Raw genomic sequence first — 20,956 nt, forward strand, 5'->3', positions numbered from 1 at the left:
CCTTATATCTGATCTGTTAGGATAGCAAGCAAAACAAAACTTTTCAATGTACACATGACAATAATAAATCTAAACCCAAAATGATGCTTCGAGCTCTGGCTAAACATTGCTCATGAATACATGCCACACTTCCAAATTTGAATAATATATCTTTGTTTATTTGTACTTTTATACAAGTCACCAAAATGCTTAAAACAGAATTTAAATCTAAAGACTTTGCCGATATTCTGTACCATTTACTATCTCAAAGTAACTTCCTTGTTTCTTCGATTATCCGTAGAGTTGCAGTTTACTGCAGTTACAAGGAGGACATTTCCTGGCAGTTCTCACATACTGCATACATTTTACAGGTTGAGGAAGGTGCCCTGGGTTTGATGACATTGAAGGTTTATAATGTCAGTGGGCAGGCAGGCAATTTGACAATTTGCCATTCCCATGTAGATATGTACTGGAGTTATGGAATTCAATGGGAGTCCTAAGGCAGAGTTTGATAAAGCCAAGCATTAAACTGGGGACTTTACCTTTCTCATTATAGTATTTTAATAATTTTAATATTCATGAGTGATAGGAACAGAATTATGCCATTCGGCCCATCGAGTCTACTCCGCCATTCAATCATGACTGATCTATCTTCTCCACTCAACCCCATTCTCCTGTCTTCTCCCCATAACCCCCGACACCCACACTAATCACACATCTATCTCTGCCTTACAAATAAGGATTGTCTTGGCCTCCACAGTCGTCTGTGGCAATTAATTCCCGAGTAACCACTCTCTGACTAAATGTTCATTATATACTTTTACTTTTTACTGTTTTAAAAGTTTTTGAATATCAGAGAGGAGACCAAAGTAAAACACCAGCCAACACTGTTCACTGTCCTCTGCTTCCTGCTCGACTTCATCCAGGGACCCCGACAGTCCTTTCAGGTGAGGCAGAGATTTACCTGCACCTCCTCCAACCTCATCTACAGTATCTGGTGTTCCCAGTATGGACTGTTCTATATCAGCGAGACCAAGCGCGGACTTGGCCATCGTTTCGCTGAACACATGCTCATTCCGCCTTGGCCTACGCGATCTCTTGGTTGCCAAATATATTAACTCCCGTTCCTGTTCCCATCCTCACCTTTCTGCTCTGGGCGTCCTCCACTGTCAGAGTGAGGCCACACGCAAATTACAGGAACATATTTTGCTTGGACAGCTTACAACCCAGCTCTATGAATGTTGATTTCTCTAAGGGCAAGTAACTCCTGCATTCTCTCCGCCTCCCCCCCCCAGTCGTTCCACTAGTTCTACTGTTCGCGTCTTTGTATCCTTCCCCAACCAGCAATGGGCCATTGTGGGCTCCACCCTTCCTGAGGTCATCTGTTGCCGGCCCTATTTCGTTCTGGCCTTCTCTATCTTTCAGTCTGAGGAAGGGTTCTGACCCGAAACGTCACCAACTCATTTTCCGCAGAGATGGCCCGCTGAGTTACAGCAGCATTTTATGTCTCCTTTGCTGCACCCTATTCACTGCTCCTGTCAAATACGACTGGCCCATCACTTTTAGCAGTGGGTAACCCAGCCCCGACTGTTTACTGAAATGCATCCTTTATTACTGTGGGGTCCACATCTGCTGAAGTAAGACTGGTACACAGGTTCCGCACTGTAGCTTGTTTTCCCAGCCGTTGCTTCCACACGATAAATGATGCCAAGATCTGTGCCTGCACGTTGTACTGGTGGTTCATTTTACATCGGTAGATGTCTGAACTCCTCAGTCCCAGGTCCATCACAACCTGCTCCCATTCTGTTCCCATTTGGCCAGAGAGATGATTTAACTGCTTGTCGGTGGGCACGCCGTTCAAGACATGGTCTGAGATGGTTGACAGTACATCATCTGGAAGAAAGAGACAGAGGTACTGAGTGACACTGTAGCTTTCCTATGCAGCTCAATATAGTTCAATAGTTCATTATTGTCTCGTGTGCACAGGTCGCCATATTTTGGCGCCGTTTACAAAGAAAAACAAGTTTAAAGTGGGGCCCAGGTGCTGCCAGTACTGGAGCGTCCCTGCTCCAGGTCAACTGCAGGGAACCTCCTGCAGCCGACCTCGATGGCGCTGGAGGCAACACCCCAGTCCCTCTCCTACCGGCCCACCCATCGCATCTGTCACTACCAGCGGCTCTCTCCTCCTCCACTCTCCAGTCTTCAGAGCCAATCCGCTATATGGAGAGTGTAGGAAGGGTCTGACTGCCCCCAATTACATTTTATCTGTTTGCTTTGTTGTTACCTTCTCCTACCTAACAATGATCTATTCTACATTTTCCTTGATCACCACCCCCTTTGATGTCTCGTTATCACACCCGACATTTCCTTATCTCTATATCCAACCCTCACCCCTCCCACTCCCCTGACTCTGTCTGAAGAAGGGTCTCAACCTGAAACGTCACCCATTCCTTCCCTCCATGGATGCTGCCTGTCCTGCTGAGTTGCTCCAGCACTCTGTGTCTATCTTCGCTATATGGCGAGGAGGGATTCTCAGTACGAGAGGAAAACTCAGCATTAATCCGACCTCAGTTGATGCTCTGCAGATTGATGAGAGGAAGACCACAGAGAGAGTTGCTGAAGTCACAGGACCTTACCACCACCAGGCAGCTCAATCATTCAATTCAACAACAACAACACCTGCCTTACAACCTTCCCATTCCAGTACTGATATTGTAAACCGACCCCCAGCCTCAGCAGTTTGAGAGAGGGGATTCCCAGTAACAGAGCACGGGGAACTGCTTACTGGTTATCTCCCCACAATAGCTTGGCTCCAATTCTAAGCTTACTCATGCCTTGTTCTTGACTTTCCTACCAGAGTATGTAGTTCCCCTATTTCCTACCAAGTTCTTAAACACTTCAATTGCACTCAATTGCCAACAGGCTTGAGAATGTAACTGGTCTCGTCACCTTTAGACTTTAGAGATGCAGCGCGGAAACAGGCGCTTCGGTCCACTGAGTCCGCGCCGACCAGCGATCACCCCATTCACCAGCACTATCCTAAATTGGGACAATTTACCATTTTATTGAAAACTAGATGTCTTTGGAGTGTGGGAGGAAACCGGAGCACCCGAAGAAAACCCAGGCGGTCACGGGGAGAACAGACAAACATAGTCAGGATCGAACCCAGGTCCCTGGCACTGTAAGACAGCAACTCTACCGCTGCGCCACTGTGCCACCCCTAATACTTTTAATCATGGGGAATATTTACTGTATCCTTCCGAGATTTACAGATACTTTCTGAGGATGAAGCACAGATCTGCACACTGTCCAGCTAGAGCTTGATGCGACTGCTGGCATTCTCTCTCTCTCTCTCTCTCTCTACTGTGCTGACTCGCGTTCATTCATTTCTCCACCACTACGGAAAATGAGAAAATAAGGCCCAAAATGTACTTATTGGAGTGGAAACTTTCACTGCTCCCCAGAGCACATAAAATGTCCAGGAATTTGCAGCAACAATTAACGATGTGTTTTATGTTTACCGTTCCATTTGCCAAGAGAGAGTTTTCACAACCGTGCAATGAATCAGTGGTAGTGTTAGATGACCCAGATGAAGTTCATTTTGATATGAGGGATATGTGTTTTTATGTTAAACTGGAAGGAGATGAATGTGCTTCTCCAATCAGGCTTTTATTTGCAAGTTTAGACAGTGTAGATTGTTTTGCATCTTGTATCAGAGATTAACTGTAACTGGACAGCAGAGCAGAGCGGTGCTGGCTCGAAGGGCCGGATGGCCTACTCCTGCACCTATTGTCAGACCCTGCAGAGGCAGCAAGATGACTGTGGTGCTGAGCCCACTCACTTGTTTAACCCGCTGGGCAGCACGGTGGCGCTGCGGTAGAGTTGCTGCCTTACAGCGCCAGAGACCCAGGTTCAATACTGACTATGGGGGCTTGTCTGTACAGTTTGTATGTTCTCCCTGTGACCTGCGTGGGATTTCTCCAAGATCTTCGTTTGCCTCGCACGCTCTAAAGGCGTACAGGTTTGTAGGTTAATTGGCTTGGTATAAATGTAAAACTGGTCCTTGTGTGTGTAAGGTAGTGTTAATATGCAGGGATTGCTGGTCAGTGCAGACACGGTTGGCTGAAGGGCCTGTTTCCATGCTGTAACTATTAACCAAACTAATCTCCCAAGTCATTTTGTGCCGTGCCCATCATAACCCTTCACAAATATTCTTCCATTCTTTTCCTTCCATATTCTCTCAAGAATTAGCTCATGTGTGAGGCATCCTGTAATTCCTTGGAAACCACAATCCAATATATATGTCACAAATCTGCAAACACCATCTAACCATTGAGTGTTGACCCGCAGCTACTCTTCGCTCAGAGTTGGCCTTGGCTTGTTTACCTTGCCAGTTGAATTGGAAGAGTTGGTGGATAGAACTATAGTGGCACCACTCTTCAGAATAGAGACCCAGGAATGCAGGGAACACATAGTTTCATGAAAGCAGCAACACAGGGTGACATGGTGGTGAAGAAGGTGTCTGACACACATCAGTGATCAGAATATAGGATACGGTATTTTAACAAGACCTCTGGCAAGATACACATGGTAGACTGATATTGAAGGTTAGATCACATGGAATCCAAGACAAACTGGCCAATTGAAAACAAAATTAGCTTGATGACAGAAACAGAGAGTTATGGTAGAGGGTTGTTTTTCCCCAGACTAGACACCTGTCATAGGTTTTTATGTCAGGTCACATTCTTCCAGTAATTGTATTCATGATTTGGATGTGAATGAAGGCAGCAGACTTAGTAAATTGACAGGTAACACTAAAGTTGGTTGAAAAATGGATACTGAAGGTCATCTACAACTCCAGAGGAAGTGGTAGAGGCTGGAATAAATAAGGCATTTTAAAGACACACAGACAGAAACATAGATAGAAACAGTTTATAGAGATTTGGGCCAGTGCAGCCAAATGAAACCAGCTTAATTGGGCAGGTTGGCCAGCAGGGATGAAGGGGCTGAAGGGCCTGTTTTCCATGCTGCATAGCTCTTTAACCATGAACCCCCCCCCACCTGTTTTGTTTTTTTAAGGCATCTGCTGAAGGGAGTCCCACGACAGGAGCAGAATGGAGAGTAGGAATCACAGCTACCCAGTAGACCATGAGCTTTGTGCCAGGTTTTGGATCCTGATCTTCAAACCTCTTCCTTCCTACTGTTGCAGAAGGCTAACCAGCGACACTGATGACGATGGTAAATGTTCTCATAAATGTCCATCTTTGTGGAGAGGCAGCTCCTGAGATATAGGAATGAGGTGCATTTTCCAAGAGGCCTTTTGTCAAAGAGCCCTGGTGTACACTGGGAGCCAACAATCCAGTTGGCATTGACAGCGCCAATGTAGAGATGGTTAAAATCATCAAATTCTGAGGAGTCAATATCACCAACAACTTCACCTGGACCACCCATGTTGAAGCAACGGCCAAGAAAGCACACCAACACCTCTATTTCTTTAGAAGGCTTCACAAGTTCGGCATGTCCCCAACAACTCTCACCAACTTCTACAGATGCGCCATAGAAAGCATTTTATCGGGATGCGTCACAGCTTGGTTTGGGAACAGCTCCATCCAAGAAATTGCAGCAAATTTTGGACATAGGCCAGACCATCACACACACCAACCTCCCTTCCATTGACTCCATTTACACCTCACGCTGCCTCAGAAAGGCCAGCAGCATAATCAAGGATGAGTCGTACCTTGATCACTCCCTCTTCTCCCCTCTCCCTTCGGGCAAAAGGTATATAGAAGTGTGAAAATGCACACCACCAGATTCAGGGGCAGTTTCCTCCTATCTGTTATCAGGCAACTGAATCATCCTACCACGATTACTGGTTAGTACGTAACAAAAGCTTCTCGCTGTACCTCGGTACACATGACAATAAACTGAACTGAACTGACCCGACTAACTGTTCGAGGGCCTGTGATTTATGGGGGTTTGGTGTAAGCCAATTTCCCATATGCTTCAGAGAATAATTCCACAATAAATCACAGCCTAGCCTTTGAATGTGCATTTGCCAGTGTCATCTGTGTACTGCAGTTTGATGACTGAGGTTAGAGTGACCTTGGTTTAGGAGTGATGGCAGTACAAATTGAACAGTTTCCCAGACGCAAGAAACTGCAGATGCTGGAATCTTGCGTAATGCACAAAATGCTGGAGGAACTCAGTGGGTCCGGCAGCATCTGGGGAGGGAATGGAAAAGTTGCGTTGAGTCTACAAAATTCTTAAGGGGTTGGACAGGCTAGATGCAGGAAGATTGCTCCCGATGTTGGGGAAGTCCAGGACAAGGGGTCACAGCTTAAGGATAAGGGGGAAATCCTTTAAAACCGAGATGAGAAGAACTTTTTTCACACAGAGAGTGGTGAATCTCTGGAACTCTCTGCCACAGAAGGTAGTTGAGGCTAGTTCATTGGCTATATTTAAGAGGGAGTTAGATGTGGCCCTTGTGGCTAAGGGGATCAGGGGGTATGGAGAGAAGGCAGGTACGGGATACTGAGTTGGATGATCAGCCATGATCATATTGAATGGCGGTGCAGGCTCGAAAGGCCGAATGGCCTACTCCTGCACCTAATTTCTATGTTTCTATGTTTCTATGTCTAGATCCTTCTTCAAACTCAAGAAAGGTCCTGAACCGAAATGTGGCCTGTCCATTCCCTCCCCAGATGCTGCCTGACCTGCTGAGCTCATCCAGCACAGTTGTTCATTAGGCCTATACATTAGCTACACTTCAATGGGGAGTTTGTTGGAGTGAGGTTACATATTGCAGCACGAAAGATTGAGAAAAGCATTGGGATGATCAAGCAACCTTACTGTACATGGGACTGCACTGAGATGGAGTCTGTTGGTTGAGGCCATGAACCACATGGCATATGTAGGAAGATGAAGTCCCGACGGCAACTAAATATGAGCATATTCCAAAATCCCTCAAGTGACAGTCAAAGGCTTTTAATCGAGTTGTGTACATTAGCTGGTGCTGTTCCCTATATTCTTCTCAGAGTTGTGGCACAGTCAAGATTATGATCACCGTGCGAAAAAGTGGACTGAATTCAGGCTGTTATTTGATGAACGAATTTAAGCTTTTCATAGTCATACAGTGTAGAGACAGACCCTTTGGCTCAAGTAGCCCACACCGACAAACATGTCCCATCTGCACTAGTCCCACCTGCCTGCATTTGGCCTATATCCCTCTCAATCTGTCCAATCCACGTACCTGTCTAAATGTTTTTTAAACATTGCAATAGTACCTGCCTCAACTACCTACTTCACCCCTTTGGGTGAAGGAGGTTTGGCAGGACATAGTTGAGGAGGATCCTGGTGATGGCTTTCCCAGTGGTAGACAGCAGGGCGACTCTTCTGTCGGTTGTAGAGTGTTGAAGATACTCATGATTGCACCATCTCACCAAGATCCCTGGCATGTCCTCTTCCCAGATCGAAGAAATGAGATTGCAGATTTGCAACTGAAGTTCTTCTCCATCAGCTATCAAATCATCAGCAAGTTTCAGAACGTAGGTCTTGCTGTCTCCCCGTTAACATTTTGCCTTACCTTGCCATCTGCAACAGCAGTGAGAAAGCACGGTATAACCCGCCGTGGATAGGAGTCAATGTTGAGGCCTTCAAAGTGTTTCTTCCAGCAGATACTGCTTCCTTCTGTTCCTGGCTCCCAGGAAGATGGGCTCTGCTATTTGGACTTTGACAGCACTGAAGTATCCATGTACACATCTTGGTTACGAGCGAGCAGCCATACCCTCTGCACTCTTTCCACCCACCATCTGTTTAGTTCTCCGGGATCTCCGGTTTCTTAATACACTCCAGAGACACACAGGTTTGTAGGCTAATTTGCTTGGTATAATTATAAATTGTCCCTAGTGTGTGTAGGATAGTGTTAGTGTGCGAGGATTGCTGGTCGGCGCGGACAAAGGGCCTGTTTCCGTGCTGCATCTATAAACTAAACATTGTTTTTTGCATTAAGTCAATGTTGATGGCAGAACAGATGGTGGTTGGTCCAGCAGTCATTGGTGCCATTTACGGTGCAGGTGAGATGATCAACTTTGGGGTCACTCAGTCGAACGATGATACATTTTAATGAGTACCTGATCATGGATTGAGGACGTCAGCATGCGGTCTTTGACTTTGTCTCTCTGAGAGTTGTTATGACATGATCCTCCGAACACAATGAAAATAGGACGACTTTACCTACTCCCTCCTTGCCCGTTATGCCTTCCAGAGTATTGTGTTCATTGCAACCCTGGTACGGAGGCTGGGCTCAGGTGGGTCTGTCTTTCTCCCAGAGAAATGAGCACTCCTGGGCTCAACCTCATTACCAGCGCTGGGCTCAAGAGGAAGATCAGAGTAGAAGTCTTCCCTTGGCCATCTCCTTAGCTTCGAGGCTTAGGATGCAAGCATTGATAAGTGTTGTGTGCTGGTTTTGCCTGAGAGAGTTGCTGAGATGCTGGACTAGATCATTCTTGATGACAGAGGTTGCACCATAAAGATTTCATTCTGTTTTGTCTTTACTCTTTCCAAAAGAAGGCGTATTCACCGCCTTGGTCTTCGGCCGTCACCTGCCTGACCTGAATACTCAGGGTGGTGGTGTGTCAGTGTGGAAGCGTACAAGCTCCCAGGCTGAGATAGCAGAGCAGTGTTCACATTGGTCTATGATGGGATTGCCCATTAGGTTCCTGATGCGACAACCCTGAACCTCACGTTTTCAAACTGGGATTGGGCAGTGTACACCAGTTACCACATGAATGGAAAACACCCACACCTTTGGTCCAATGGCAAGAAGGTCCAAGATGACCAGAGACCATGAGCTGGCTGGTGATCCCTTGGCTGGTGATCCATGTGTAACAGTAGTCAGATCTGTTCACAGTTTCACTGCACGGCACAATGAATAATATTGGTATTGAACCTGCAGGTTATTTACTCACAAGAGTAGCAAATTCATAGTGAAGTGCTCAAACTGCTTCACATCCAACAATGCTAAAATATGCTTCAATAGATTAAAACACCCAAACAAAGCATTGCAGTTTACAATGCTCACCTTGACCAACTGGTTGCATCACAAATCAAACAAGAAACAGATTCTCTCGGCCTATCTTTCACCACTATGTCAGCCAGTGGCTGTTGAGGGAAAAACGGAGTTGACATTTCAGGTTACTGAGCTTATTTATGGGAAAAATAGAGGTAAACAGGCATAAAGATATTAAAGATATCTCTTGTATTCCTCTGCCCTGACTCTCAATCAGAAGGGTCTCAACGTAAAAAGTCACCTATTCTTTTTCTCCAGAGATGCTGCCTTACCTCCTGAGTTACTCCAGCATTTCGTGTCTATCTTCGGCGTAAACCAGCATCTGCAGTTCCTTCCTACACAGGCTTAACGATATAACAGGAAAGTTATACCTTAAAGTCTGTTATTCTGTCATTTCTCCTCGTTAATGATGGAAGTTCATCAAGAGAAAATGTTGAATCACTGCTTCTCTCCACAGACGCTGCCTGACCTGCTGAGGAATTCCAGGATTTTCTTTTTTTTTAAATTCCAATTTCTTGTATCTGCTTTTGTCCTTGATGCGAGGGTCGGCCTTCTATAGTCTGAGCTGCTTGTTGTAATGATGAGCTATCAAACTAATAAAACGTTTAAAACTGGCAATGTTTACCTACAAACAGGTCATTTTCTCCTGAAATGTTCCCTTAAATGGCCAAGAAATCAGTGCTCCTGAGGACAGAAGGTTCTTAATCAGCATTCTAGACCAAGCTGGGCCACATCAGGAACACACTTCCCTTTCATGAGGGCATTATTAATGTTGCGTCGTGTTTAATTTCCCATCCACGTTCCCTGGATCTTGGGGCCTACACCCAGAAAAGAAACATACAATACTTGTTGCTTGCCAAGCTGGAGATCTCCCATGGCAACCACTCCTTGAAAGCATAAAACATTAAGATCCAACAAACATTTGCAAAGGGATTGCCACAAGGCAGTGTTTCCATCCAGAGGCCAACCACTACATTCCTCTGGCATTTGTTCCCCAATGCCTAGTTATTAGAGTGCAGATATTTACACTACACTTCATAAAAAGAACACTTGTAAATAACTATTCCAGCTTTGCTTATATTCACTCACGCTTGCAGTCCTGATCTCTATCTCTTGGCGTGTTTCTTTGATGACACAGTTCCAAAACTCTCAACGATTCTGGAGTGAGGCAGATGTGACCTGACCATTTGACTTGCAAGCTGTAATTACAGATAGAACTCATTCCACTTTCTTTTGCAGTCAGTTGAAGGCTTTAGCTCAGTCTACAGGGCTGGACCGGCGTAATCTCCAAAACGACGGTGGTTCATAAATTCATACGTTATAGGAGCAGAATTAAGCCATCAAGTCTACACCACCAATCATGGCTGATCTATCTTTCCCTCTCAGCCCCATTCTCCTGCTTTCTCCCCACAACCGCTGACACCCGCAATAACCAATCTATCTATTTCCGCCTTAAAAATATCCATGGATAGATGGAGAATGTGGACCGAATGAGAATATTGTGGGAGGTGACAGGTCCTGAAGTGGTCCTGAACCTGGTGCTTGAATTATTTGTTCATGCAGATGGAGAGTCTCTTGCCCAGAGTAAGGGAATCAAGGACCAGAGGACACAGCTTTCAGGTGAAGGGGAAAAAGATTTAATAGGAATCCGAGTGGTAACTATTTCATACAAAGGGTGGTGGGTGTAGGGAAAGAGCTGCCAGAGCAGGTAGTTGAGGCAGAGACTATCGCAACATTTAAGAAACAGTTACTGAGGTACATGGATAGGACATGTTTGGAGGGATATGGGCCAATTCAGGCAGGTGGGACTAGTGTAGCTGGGTCATGCTGGTCAGTTAGGGCCCGTTTCCACATTGTATCACTCTATGACCCCATGAGAAAGATAAGCCAAATGTAATATGGATTGCTTAAAGAAATGCAAAATGTGTGGTAGAGATTTGCTTGATGAGGGTTTCAAAAACCTTTGTTATATCCTCATTGCACACTGTATAAATACTTCAAAATTAATTCCATAAGTTATCACTATCATCCAGATCCAACAAACTATCGAGTTATTGTTGATACTGAACAACGGTGAGGTCACCAGATCATCACAAACAAGGCTAATATCTAGAATGAAATATTCACACTGCCGTGTGAAATCAGCCAACATAATCAGAGATCATTTACACTCCGGTCATTTCTTCTTCTCCCCTCTCCCGTCAGGCAGAAGATACAAGAGCTTGAAAGCAGTGGCCCTAGATTCAGGAACAGTCACTTCCCCGCCGTTATCGCACCACTCGGTCGTCTCATAAGCTAAGGGTATAGTCTCGATCTCCAGACCTCATTGTGGGCCTTGCATTTTTTTTTAAATCTGCATTTTCTAGCTGTAACACTATATTCTGCACTCTGGTATTTTTCTCTTTGCACATCTTGTTGTACTTGTATATGGCTTGATTGTACTTGTGTATGGCAATATTGATTAGATAGCATGCAAACAGTGGCGCAGCGGTAGAGTTGCTGCATTTCAGCAGCAGTGACCCGGGTTCGATCCTGACTACGGTGCTGTCCATATGGAGTTTGCACGTTCTCCATGTGACCGCATAGGTTTGCTGCGGGTGCTCCGGTTTCCTTCCACATTCCAAAGACGTGCAGGTTTGTAGGTTAACTGGTGTTGGTAAAAATTGTCCCTACCGTGCATAGGATAGTGCTAGTGTATAGTCTGGTCGGCACGGGCTCGGTGGACCAGGGGGGCCTATTCCTCGCTGTATCTCTAAAGTTCAAAGTAAATGTTTTTCACGGTATCTCAGTACACATAACCATAATAAACCAATAGCAATAAAAATGATGCCCGTAGTGTATATAGTAGTATATAGTGCAATGCCCGTTCTAGAGACCCTGTGGAGATGCCTAAAGAATAGCAGCAGCCAAAGCACACAGAGGAGCCCATAATCTTCAATGTGATTCATAACCAAATAATCTAATTTACTGATGCTTGTTCAGAGATAAATATTGTCTTTGGACACCAGGGAAAAGGAAATGTTTTACTTCTATTTCAGATGGCAGACGGGGACCGCTGTTTAACTTCGGCCCACCAGGTCCACGTCGACCACCCATTCATTCACACACACTAGCACTACCCTACACACACGGGACAATTTAAAAATGTACCACGCCGATTAGCCTACAAACCTCTACGTTTTTGGAGTGTGGAAGGAAATTGGAGCACCCGGAGAAAACCCATGCTGGTCACAGGGATAACGTACAAACAGTACCCGCAGTCAAGGATCGAACCTGGGTCTTTGGCGCTGCAAGGCAGCAACTCTACCTCTGCGTCACGGTGCCGCTCTATATCATAATATCATATTGATATCATAATGTACACCAATTATCATATGAAACAATCCCTTGTTCTCTGAAGCATCATCTGGCCATTTGTCTTTTCCCTTCCCACCATCCGAGCACCAAGCACTCAGTCCTGGTCAAACTACTGTTACTGCACTTGAGGTTCACAATGTTTGTGTCTAGTTTGTCACATGTACCGAGATACAGTGAAAAGCTTTTGTTGGGTACTAACCAGTCAGCAGAAAGACAATGGGTCTCGAATAAGGTAGATAGTAGTTCAGGACTGCTCGGTAGTTGTTAGTAGGGTGTTGCAGTTGCCTGATATCAGCTGGGAAGAAACTGTCCCTGAATATGGAGGTGTTCGTGTTCACATTCTATACAGCTCGATGGGAGGGGGGGGGGGAGAAGAGGGAGTGGTCCGGGTGCAACTCATCCTTGATAATGCTGGTGACGTGAGGTGTAAATGGAGTCAATGGAAGGGAGGGTGCTCTGTGTGCTCTCCCCTACATTAGCAAAAACAAATGGTGTGAAAGCTTTCCAAAACATTCAATCTGCTGGGTTAACCATGAGGTTCCAATGTTTGTCACTTGAATTTTCCACCCTAATTTCATTCTGATACCTTAATTTTGATGTCGTATGCTGTTCCATTGAGACCCAACTTAAGCTTGAGGAGCAGAATTCCATCTTCCATCTTAGGCCAGTAGCTGTGCACAGGCCACAGGGCACCATCTGGTGCATTGAGAGTGGTGCTTGTGTGAAATCACCAAATACACAGACATCTTAAACTGCTTACTCTGCATAAATCCTACAGGTGTGCACTGTGCATATGTGAGGCACTACACTATTATTAAAAAGGGCGGCACAGTGGTGCAGCGCTCGAGTTACTGCCTTACAGTGCCCGGGTTTGATCCTGACTATGGATGCTGTCTGTATGGAGTTTGTACGTTCTCCCTCTGGCCATGTGGGTTTTCTCCAGGTATCCAGCTTCCTCCCACTCTCTAAAGATTGTAGGTTAATTGGCTTTGGTAAAATTGTAAATTATCCCTAATGTGTAGGATAGTGCTGGCATACAGGGACTGCCGGTCAACGCAGACTTGGTGGGCCGAAGGGCCTGTTTCCGCACTGTATCTCTGAAGTCTAAAGACAATATTGAATTTACTAATTTCAGATAACCAGCCTTTCATGCAAATCTGAAATGAACAATTTTGCTGAACCTTTGCCATTTTTCACTCTCCATAGATGCTACCTGCCACCACAAGAATTTTCCATATTCTTTTATTTCAGATTTCCAGCAACTGCATTGTTTTATACTTAAAATTCCAGCATTTCTTTCCTCTCACCTTTGTTTTCATACATCTCCTTCTACGTATATCTACTCAGATTAAGAAGCCTTGATCGCCCTCACCAAACTAGCACAATTATCTATCATCCAGTCTCCAGCACAATAAAGACTTTACTCTGCCCTCTCCACATTTCCTGAAATTAAAAACATTTACAATTTACAACTTTGCTAAATTTAAAGATCATTGACCTGAGATTAACGCGTATTGACCAGCTCAGACTTCCAGCAAAGATCCTATAACGCTATAGGATCTTTGCTTCCACAGTTCAGGCTTTGTCTGACCAGATGCAGAATCGAAGGTTCCAAAAAAAACGCTGGAGAAGATCCTATAGCAGAGCTTGGAGCGATAGGAAATAGTTTGAAGGGTTCGGCCCGAAATGTTGCCATTTCCTACGCTCCATAGATGCTGCTGCACCCGCTGAGTTTCTCCAACTGTTCATTTATTGTTCACAGGCGGTATTCACACGCACTTCCCCAAGCTTCCAGTAGATGGAACTATCTGACATTGATGAGCTTGATCAATGCCAAATCAAGGCGGGTGTTCTAGGACCTCAAGTTCTTATATCTTTGGTTCAGTCTGGGATATTTCTTCAGCAAAATCAGATAGATTTGGTTATGATCAAGGTAAAGAGTTGCATCCTAATTTATCCGGATGGCAGCTTGGTACACATGTCTATAATAAAACTACACCAAAACCATCCACTTGAAAATGCAATTACATTGAAATCGGTAGCATTCATATTTTGATGCTCATTTATAATTCATATTTACCATCATCTGCTGAGTCATCAGGTTAACATTAATGACCAAAAAATGGTCAAAGCTACATGGCATTCTCAGAAGTTTTTAACTCGATATAAATGCATTTGCTTTCCTTACTACTGATTCGACTTGCAAGTTAACTTTTTGGGAATCCTGCACCAGCGCTCCCAAGTCTCTTGGCACCTCTGATTTCTGGATTCCCTTCCCATTTAGAAAATAGTCTACTCCTTTATTCCTCCTACCAAAATGCATGACTCCACACTTTGCTATTCTGTATTCCATCTGCTACTTCTTTGCCCACTTTCCGAAGGATTGAGCTTATGTGGAATTGTGGACAAAGTCTTAGGACTGCCACACATTTAGTCAGACTACGACTTCGCTCAATCACTAGATTTCAGGTGACATTGAACCGACCCTTCAGAAACACAGTAGAGGGAAGGGGTGGATGCAGAGCTGATGGCCATGTACATGTGGAAACTGCCATGCTTTCCAATAATGCCACTTCTGTACTCCCAGAGAACTGTATCACCCACCATCATCTTTCAAAGCAGTGATGCTTATGAAGGATATTGGGAAGGCAAAGAGATCACAAAATATCAAAGGCAGACAGGACTCAATGGATCACATTAACAATGGACCATTGTGTGCTTCACTTTTATTGAGTCATCAGTGCCAGCTGTGATTTAGTTTAGTTTAGAGATACAACACGGAAACAGGTCCTTCTGCCCACCGAGTCCACGCCGATAAGCGATCCCCGCACATTAAGACTATCCTACACACACTAGGGACAATTTACATTTATACTAGGCCAATTAACCTACAAACCTGCCGTCTTTGGAGGAAACCAAAGATCTTGGAGAAAACCCATGCAGGTCACAGGGAGAACGTACAAACTCAGTACAGACAGCACCCGTAGTCAGGAACAAACTTGGATCTCTGGCGCTGCAAGGCAACAACGCTATTGCTGCGCCACCATGCTACCCCTGTACATTTCCTTTGTTCTGTACCTTTTCATACCTCTACTACCCCTCTCCCCTGACTCAATCGGACTTTATTTACACTATGCTTTATACACTTAATCCTGTGTCTGTGCACGGCATGATAATAATCATACATAATCTTTTTGCTGACTGGCACTGAAGTGGGGTCATTGTGAGGGTGGGGGTCATTGTGAGGGTGGGGGTCGTTGTGAGGGTTGGGGGGCCGACATGGGTCGGATACCGGGGACGAGGGCCATTGTGGGTGCGGGAGGTTGTTGTGAGGGGAGTGGGGCTGACAGCAGGGTCAGATACCAGGTCATTGTGGGGGCGGATGGAACATTGTGTAAAGGTGAGGGACATTGTATGGGACGTGGTGGGGTCACTATGAGGGAGTGGGGACACTATGTGGGAGTCTTTGCGAGGGGGTGGAGGCTGACACCAGCCTGTATACCATGGGTGTGGGTGTATTGTGATGTGGTGGGGGTCGTGGTGAAAGGGTGGGGGTTGTGGTGAGGGGGTGGGAGACTATGTTGGGGGTGGGGGAGGCATTATGTGTGTGTGTGTGGGGTCATTGCGAGGGGGTGGGGGGTCATTATGAGGGGGTGGTGGTCACTATGTGAGTGTGGGGTCGTTGTGAGGGTGGTGTGGAACATTATGTGGGAGTAAGACACAAATGCTGGAGAAACTCAGCGGGTGAGGCAGCATCTATGGAGTGAAGGAAGGAGTGGCAACGTTTGTAGGGGGTCGAGACCCTGGGGGTCACTTCAGTGGGATGTGGGGGAGTGGGGTCGTTGTGAAGGGGAGTGGGGGTCACTGTGGGAGTGGGTGGGTCGGTGGTGAGAGGAGTGGGGGGTCACATGTGGGATATTGTAGTGGGGGTCGTTGTGGGAGGGGAGGGTGGGGGGGGGGGGGTCATTGTGAGGGTAGTGGGGTCACTGTGGGAGTGGGGGGGTCGTTGTGAGGGGGGTGGTGGTCGCTGTGGGAGTGTGAGGGGAGGACACCTGCCCGGATACCGGGTCGAGGGGCCGCGAAGGCGACGCCGGGCCTGCGGCGATGGAGCGTCTCACCTGCCGGCGGCTCGTCATCCTCGTCCTCCCGAGCCTCCTCCTCCTCCAGCCGGCGGCTGAGCCACGGGGCCTCGTCCCTGAGGGAGTGGACGAAGGCGGCGAAGGCCCGCGGCCCGCGGCCCGGCAGGTAGTCGAGCAGCTTGAGGTTGCGGCGGGCGGCCACGGGCTCGGCCTCCAGCTCCTCCAGCAGACTGCGGCTCACCACCCCCTCCTGGTACAGGTACTGTAGCGGCACCTCCAGCCGCAGCTGCTCCGCCAGCTCACCCCGCAGCCGCCGCAGGGCCCGCCGCTGCCGCGCCTCCATCGGCCCGGACCCCGGTTACGATGCGGCGCTCAGGTTTAGGCCGCTCCCCGCTTCACACGGAAAACACCAGAGCACTCGCTTTACACAAGGTCTCGGGTTTACGCCGCTGCTCTGCTGCAGACGGGTTTGCAGGGAGTTTGTACATTCCCACTGACAGCGCCTTGGAGGAATATAAAGAAAGGAGTAAAGAAAAGTGGTCGAGTAGAAAGGCCAACAAGGGGCCACCAATGCGAGTTGGATTAAAAAAAGAAAAAAATATATATCTATTTAAAAAAAACAAGAGGGTATCGAGGGACAAGAAAGGACCACAAAAAATAAAGGAGGAAATTTGTGCTCATGCTAAATGAGTGTGGAGAATAAAATTAACAATTAGTTAGAAAACAAGGTGGAAAAAAATGCTGGAGAAGCTCAGCGGGTGAGGCAGCATGTATGGAGCGAACGAAATGGGCAACGATTCGGGTCGAAATCCTTTTGTCTCTTCGATTTTCCAGCATCAGCAATTCCTTCTTAAACAATTAGTTCTAAGGGTCAGGTTTCCAGCGCCAGAGACCCGGGTTCGATCCTGCCTACGGGCGCTGTCTGTACGGAGTTTGTATGTTCTCCCTGTGACCGCGTGGGTGCTTTGGTTTCCTCCCACACTCCAAAGACGTACGGGTTTGTAGGCTAATTGGCTTAGATAAAGATTGTAAGTTGTCCCTAGTTTGTGTAAAATAGTGCTGTTAGGCGCAGACTCGGTGGTGTTGAAGGGCATGTTTCCACGCTGTATCTCTAAACTTAACTCTGACCTGCTGGACAGCACACGAGGTCAGGGTTGAATCCAGGTCTCTGGCGCTGTGAGGCAGCGGCTCTCTATCATCTGCCGTCTTTTATTTTGCTCACAGGCGTGGGATTTTAATTTTAGAACATGCAATACACAACCTATTTAAAAAAAAGTCTTTGTAATCTACAGTACTGGCAATCAGACGGAGAGTGTTTGAGAGAAGCAGCACTGATATTGTGGTGTCACATACGGAGCAAGTCTTCAGAACACTTTAACTCCCCTTCTCATTCTTACTTTGTCGGTGTCTATTCCCACTGACCTTTCTGTCCTGGACCTAATCCACTGTCAGAGTGAGGCCAAATGCAAATCACCGCCTCATATTTCAATTGGGCAGTTTACAACCCAGCGGTATGAATATTTATTACTCTAACTTCAAGTAGAGCAATTACCCTTGCATCCCCTTTCTCTCTGTCCCTCCCCCACCCAAGTTGTTGTACTAGTTTCAAAGTCGACGTGTTGAGCTTCATTGTCTGTAACTTGTTTACACCTAGCCCACAGCTAACAATGGCCTATTTTCTTTATCACCATTCCTTTTTTGCATATATTGAATTAATTTGTTCTATATCTCTCCATGTCACCGTCTATATCTCTCATTTCCCATTCCCCCAACTCTCAGTCTGAAGATGAGTCTCGACCCGCAACGTCATCTACTCCTTTTCTTCAGAGATGCTGTCTGACCTGCTGAGTTACTCCAGCTTTCTGTGTCTATCTTTGGATTCTTGCAACCAGTTCTGGAAAGGGAACTGGAACTTGGTACGTGGGTTGTGCTTTCAAGCTTTCGTATCTTCTGCCTGACGGGAGAAGGGAAAGAGGGAGTGACTGGGATGTGTACTGATCTGAAAGCATTTAGCTCCAAAGACAAAATGAATAAGCTATAGGTACACAAAAATGCTGGAGAAACTCAGCGGGTGCAGCAGCATCTATGGAGCGAAGGAAATAGGTAACATTTCGGGCCGAAACCCTTCTTCAGACTGCAATACATGAATAAGCTATAGTTGTTTTCCTTCGAATAGAGGCTGAGAAGAGATTTAATTGAGTATAAAATTCAATGGGGCGTGGGCAGAGTAAATAGGAGGGACCTGTTTACCTTGGCAGAGGGACTAAAAAGCAAAGGCCACAAAGTAATTGGTTGTAGAATGAATAAGGAGCTGAGTTAACCTACAAACCTGTACGTCTTTGGAGTGTGGGAGGAAACTGGAGATTCTGGAGAAAACCCACTCGGGTCATGGGGAGAACGTACAAACTCCATACAAACAGCACCTGTAGTCAGGATCGAACCCGGGTCTCTGGCAACTCTACCACTGCGCGACCATGCCATCTGAAGCTATTTGAAGCTATTTTTAGTTATTACTAAACCAAGGGGGACCCCTTTGGGTCCTGTCACCTCAACGTGCGGTTGCAGTGGGGGGGGACCTGCGCCGTCACATACACATTAACCACCCCCCTTGATATTGGAGAGAAGGGGTGGGGGGGGATAGAGGAGAGAGGCCGAGAGAGGGAGAGGGAGAGAGGAGGAGGGGGAGGAGGAGGAAGAGGGGGGCAGAGGAGGGACGAGGAGGGGGGGGGGGGGGGGGGGGGGAGGGGGGTGAGAGGAGGAGAGGGTGGAGGACGGAGGGAGAGGAGGTGGGGAAAGCAGACAGCGGTCAGCGGGGCAGGCGTCAACCAAAGGACTGTGTGTTCAGCGGCTTCAATCCAGCGCCCGGAGTGGGGGGAGGGGTCATTACAGAGGAGGGCTAGTTCTCGAACGCAATAGGGTGATTTCACGAAAGGTCACTGGAGCGTAGATCCGCACCCACGTGACCGAAAATCTCAAGTGGAGGACATGCTATACATCCGGTACATGTTAGTGAATGGGAAAACACGCACTTTCCCACCCGTTAAAAACATCGAAAACGGACAGTTTTTGAGCTGCAATTTACTGTGCCAGTCGGGGTGACCGTGAGGCACAGCTACCTAGATTTTCAGTCCAAAAAAAAGATAGAAACTAAGGTAAATTAAAGAGGGAGCTGAAGGTGCCAATCCAGCGGAAGTGAACAGCGGACATTTGCCGTGGAGATTTAAAGGTCCAAAATATCGGGAATTATCGCGTTTGCTCGCTGCATTTCATCAATAAAGATAAAAAAAGTCAATAATGCCTTACTTTTGATGAAATGCAGCGAGCAAACGCGATAATTCCCGATATTTTGGATCTTTAAATCTCCACGGCAAATGTCCGATAAGCATTTCCGCTGGATTTGCACCTTCAGCTCCCTCTTGAATTTACCTTAGTTTCTATCTTTTTTTTGGACTGTAAATTTAGGCAGCAATTTTGGCTGCCTGCCCCTCTTCTGGGCCTACGTTCGTGCTCGTGTGTCCCTGGCGAGGCAACACGCGGTGTCCACGGGGACTCTGGAGGCCTTCCGTGTGCGTTGGTAACCACGTGGGGTCGATAGCATTGTAAATAATTACTGCATCATTGTACTATAATGATTGCTTGATGTATTGTAACCTCTGAATGTGTTTTTGATGTGATGTACTATGCATTTTTGCTGAATAAATTCCTAAGAAAAGCAACAAAAAAAAGCGAGAGGCTCGGGAGAGAGAGAGAGGGGCCGGGGGGGAGAGAGAAAGAGGCCCGGAGGGAGAGAGAGAGAGAGCTGTAGTACAGGGCCTGACTTGCTCGTTCTTCACTCACAGAACGTGCCGCAGTCTTCAGCTATGATCTTTGGTCTTCAGTCAACGGCCAGACGTTTGAAATACGGGGGACAGAGGGAGGGGTGGGAGATGACGTCACTCGCTGCGCGAGCAGATGGCTGGCAGGCAGATCCAATGTCACGCCATCAGTGAAAATATACAGCCGTTTTGAATTCAAAGTTTGATCGGATTTGTGAACATTTTTATTAATCTCAAGAAATAAAGCACAACATTTTCAGGTAAGCCAATTTCGGAATCCAGGAGATAAATCTCTACCGGAATGTGTAAATATGTTCCCGTTCGTGCATCGATTTTTCGTGATGATGTGAAAACACATGGATAAATACACACACACACATCCAAGATCAGAGTTTTAATAGTTACTAGACCAAGTGCAGACCCGTTGGGTCTGTTTCCCCAACGGCGTTTGCGGGGGAGGGGGGGGGCTGCGGCATCACACTAACCTTAACCACCCCCCAAACACACAGGTGGGGGGAGGGGGGGGGTGAGAAGAGGGGAGGGAGGGGAGAGGAGGAGGAGGAGGAAACGGGACAGATTTGGGAGAGAAAGGAGAGCGGGGTAGGGGGTGAGAGAGATGTGTGGTAGAGAGATGTGTGGGAGGGGGGGAGGGAGGGAGG

At 46.7% G+C, this 20,956-nt stretch overlaps 1 protein-coding gene across 1 annotated transcript; it reads right to left on the minus strand.

Moving 5' to 3' along the window:
* Nucleotides 1-145: 145 nt before the first annotated feature.
* Nucleotides 146-17,178, minus strand: cradd (CASP2 and RIPK1 domain containing adaptor with death domain). The gene is made up of 2 exons (XM_055652798.1): nucleotides 16,522-17,178; nucleotides 146-1,872 (listed from the first exon to the last, which is right to left on the minus strand). Exons 1-2 carry the CDS (start codon nucleotides 16,823-16,825, stop codon nucleotides 1,571-1,573), a joined length of 606 nt encoding a protein of 201 aa, XP_055508773.1. The 5' UTR covers nucleotides 16,826-17,178; the 3' UTR covers nucleotides 146-1,570.
* Between the last annotated feature and the right edge of the window lie 3,778 nt (nucleotides 17,179-20,956).

The sequence above is a fragment of the Leucoraja erinacea genome, chromosome 22 (assembly GCF_028641065.1).
Source record: "Leucoraja erinacea ecotype New England chromosome 22, Leri_hhj_1, whole genome shotgun sequence".
NCBI lineage: Eukaryota > Metazoa > Chordata > Chondrichthyes > Rajiformes > Rajidae > Leucoraja > Leucoraja erinaceus.

Coding starts and splice junctions, on each gene's coding strand:
- cradd (XM_055652798.1), bottom strand. CDS start 16,825: ATGGAGGCGCGGCAGCGGCGGGCCCTGCGGCGGCTGCGGGGTGAGCTG. Junction 1,873..16,521: donor GGATGACGAGCCGCCGGCAG/GTGAGACGCTCC, acceptor TCTTTCTTCCAG/ATGATGTACTGTCAACCATC.